Source organism: Meleagris gallopavo, chromosome 5 (genome assembly GCF_000146605.3).
Source record: "Meleagris gallopavo isolate NT-WF06-2002-E0010 breed Aviagen turkey brand Nicholas breeding stock chromosome 5, Turkey_5.1, whole genome shotgun sequence".
In the NCBI taxonomy this organism is placed as follows: Eukaryota; Metazoa; Chordata; class Aves; order Galliformes; family Phasianidae; genus Meleagris; species Meleagris gallopavo.
In genome coordinates, this window is record NC_015015.2 from 5,556,850 (window position 1) to 5,558,869 (window position 2,020).

General features: G+C 41.3%; 1 protein-coding gene across 1 annotated transcript in view; it reads left to right on the forward strand.

Moving 5' to 3' along the window:
- LOC104910968 (olfactory receptor-like protein COR4) overlaps positions 1-515 on the forward strand; it is a 9,179-nt gene extending 8,664 nt beyond the window's left edge. The window contains 1 exon segment of the mRNA XM_019616052.1: positions 1-515. Within this exon segment, the coding sequence (XP_019471597.1) occupies positions 1-515 (515 nt within the window).
- The last annotated feature ends 1,505 nt before the right edge of the window (positions 516-2,020 follow it).

Genomic DNA, 2,020 nt, shown 5'->3' on the forward strand with positions numbered 1-2,020 from the left:
GGAGGCTGGTGAAAGGTTTGTACTTCTTGGCCTTCCTCAACTCTCTGATGCACACCAGTGGCTTGCTAAAACTATCCTTTTGCTCTTCAAATGTGCTAAACCATTTCTTCTGTGATATCAGCCCACTCTTCCTGATTTCTTCTTCCAGTACCGCTCTCAATGAGCTGCTGGTTTTCATTTTTGGCAGCTTGTTTATGGTGATCAATATAATTTCCACCCTTATCTCATATATTTTCATTATTCTGACTGTGCTGAGGATTCGCTCCAAGGAGAGCAAATACAAAGCTTTTTCCACCTGCACCTCTCACCTGATGGCTGTCTCTTTGTTCCATGGAACCTTCATCTTCATGTACTTGCGACCTATCAAGAGCTTCTTTCTGGACAAGGACAAAATTGCATCTTTGTTCTACACTGTGGTGATCCCTATGCTGAACCCCTTCATCTACAGCTGGAGGAACAAGGAGGTAAAGGGTGCTCTACGCAGAATCATAGCCACTAACATCTGGCTTCACTGAGGCTTAGGTTGTCTAGTGAGATCCCATTTTGAACTGAAATGGATGATTTACCAATAAGTTTATAGAAGAAACCATACACGTTCATATTCAGTTTTAAATGTTTGTTGTCTTTACATATTAAATATGTTTTAGTGAATTTTAGTGTTATTATGAGGAGAGTATTTGCTGATCTGAAGTTTATTGCATGTGTAACAGCATTTATTTTCCTCAATCCAATTTGAGGTATTATTTTCCTTTTAAAGCTTCAGGTTGACAGTACGCTATAACAAGTAGAAGAGCACAAACCTTCCTCTCTACTAGTGTGGCACGTATTTTTCTGGTTCCAGTTCCCTGCTCTGTCCAAGGGAAATCTCACTGGAGATGCTCTCACTGGTGAGTCCAACTATATGTTCAGTGCAACACGAGTGAAGTCAGTCTCTCCCCTTGGCACATCTTCAGTGTGGAGAGAACTGGAGGCACTCAGATCTTAAACAAGAAGCTCAGTGTAGCATCATAGAGGAGAGGTGAGCAAATCCACAAAAACAACTTCTCTGTATGTAGAGATGAGATGTGGAGATCTCTGCCCTGAGATACAGAGCAAGGCAAGGAAAGGAAGAGAATAGATTTACATGGATTTTGTATTAATGTGTCTCTGCTGTAGTGCCACTGCACTCACAATGCCAGAAAATCAGCAGTAGATGCGTGCTGAGGATACAATCCTGCCCCATGGTGTGACTCAGCTCACAGAACAAACATTTGGAACAGGACATGTAGGTGTCTATATGTCACCAAGATGCATCTCATCTCAGTGTACTCATGGACACTCATGACTGTTGCTCGTAAATGAGTTGTCTCAGTGTCAAAGTGGCTTTGATTGTATTGACTGTATCTGGACAGAAAAATATAAATGTGCATTTGAGGTTATTTCCACCTCTTTGTCTTTTTTATCCAAGAGAAAGGGATTTTTAAGGGCAGGTTGAGACTGGTTCCCTTCTTCCAGCAGAATGTTATTACAGAAATAAATATAAATTGTAGGTGACTACCGAATGAGATGATTGTTATATCCTGACATTCCTTGTCCTGAACACAACTGAGGAGCAGCAAGAGGTCTAGTAAGTCTTTGTGAAATCAAAATAACTCTAAATTTCTATTTTATTCATCATTTCTGCTTTCTGAGCGTCTCCTGTTAGCAGGGCACCTACTTCATTCTGTACTGGACCCACATTATCACTAGACTTTTGTTTTTCCATAGACTTCCTTGTTATCTTTGATCTCCTTTGACAGATTTATTTACAGATGGGTCTCAGCCTTCACAGAATTACAGAATCACAGAATTGCAGAGGTTGGAAGGGACTTAATAAGATCATGAAATCCAACCCCCTGCAGGTACCCCACAATAGGTCACACAGGTAGGCATCCACATGAGTCTTGTATATCTCCATAGAAGGATACTCCACAACCTCTCTGGGCAACCTGTCCCTGTGCTCCATCATCCTAAAGAAGTGATGAAGCCCCTCTGCGTGATT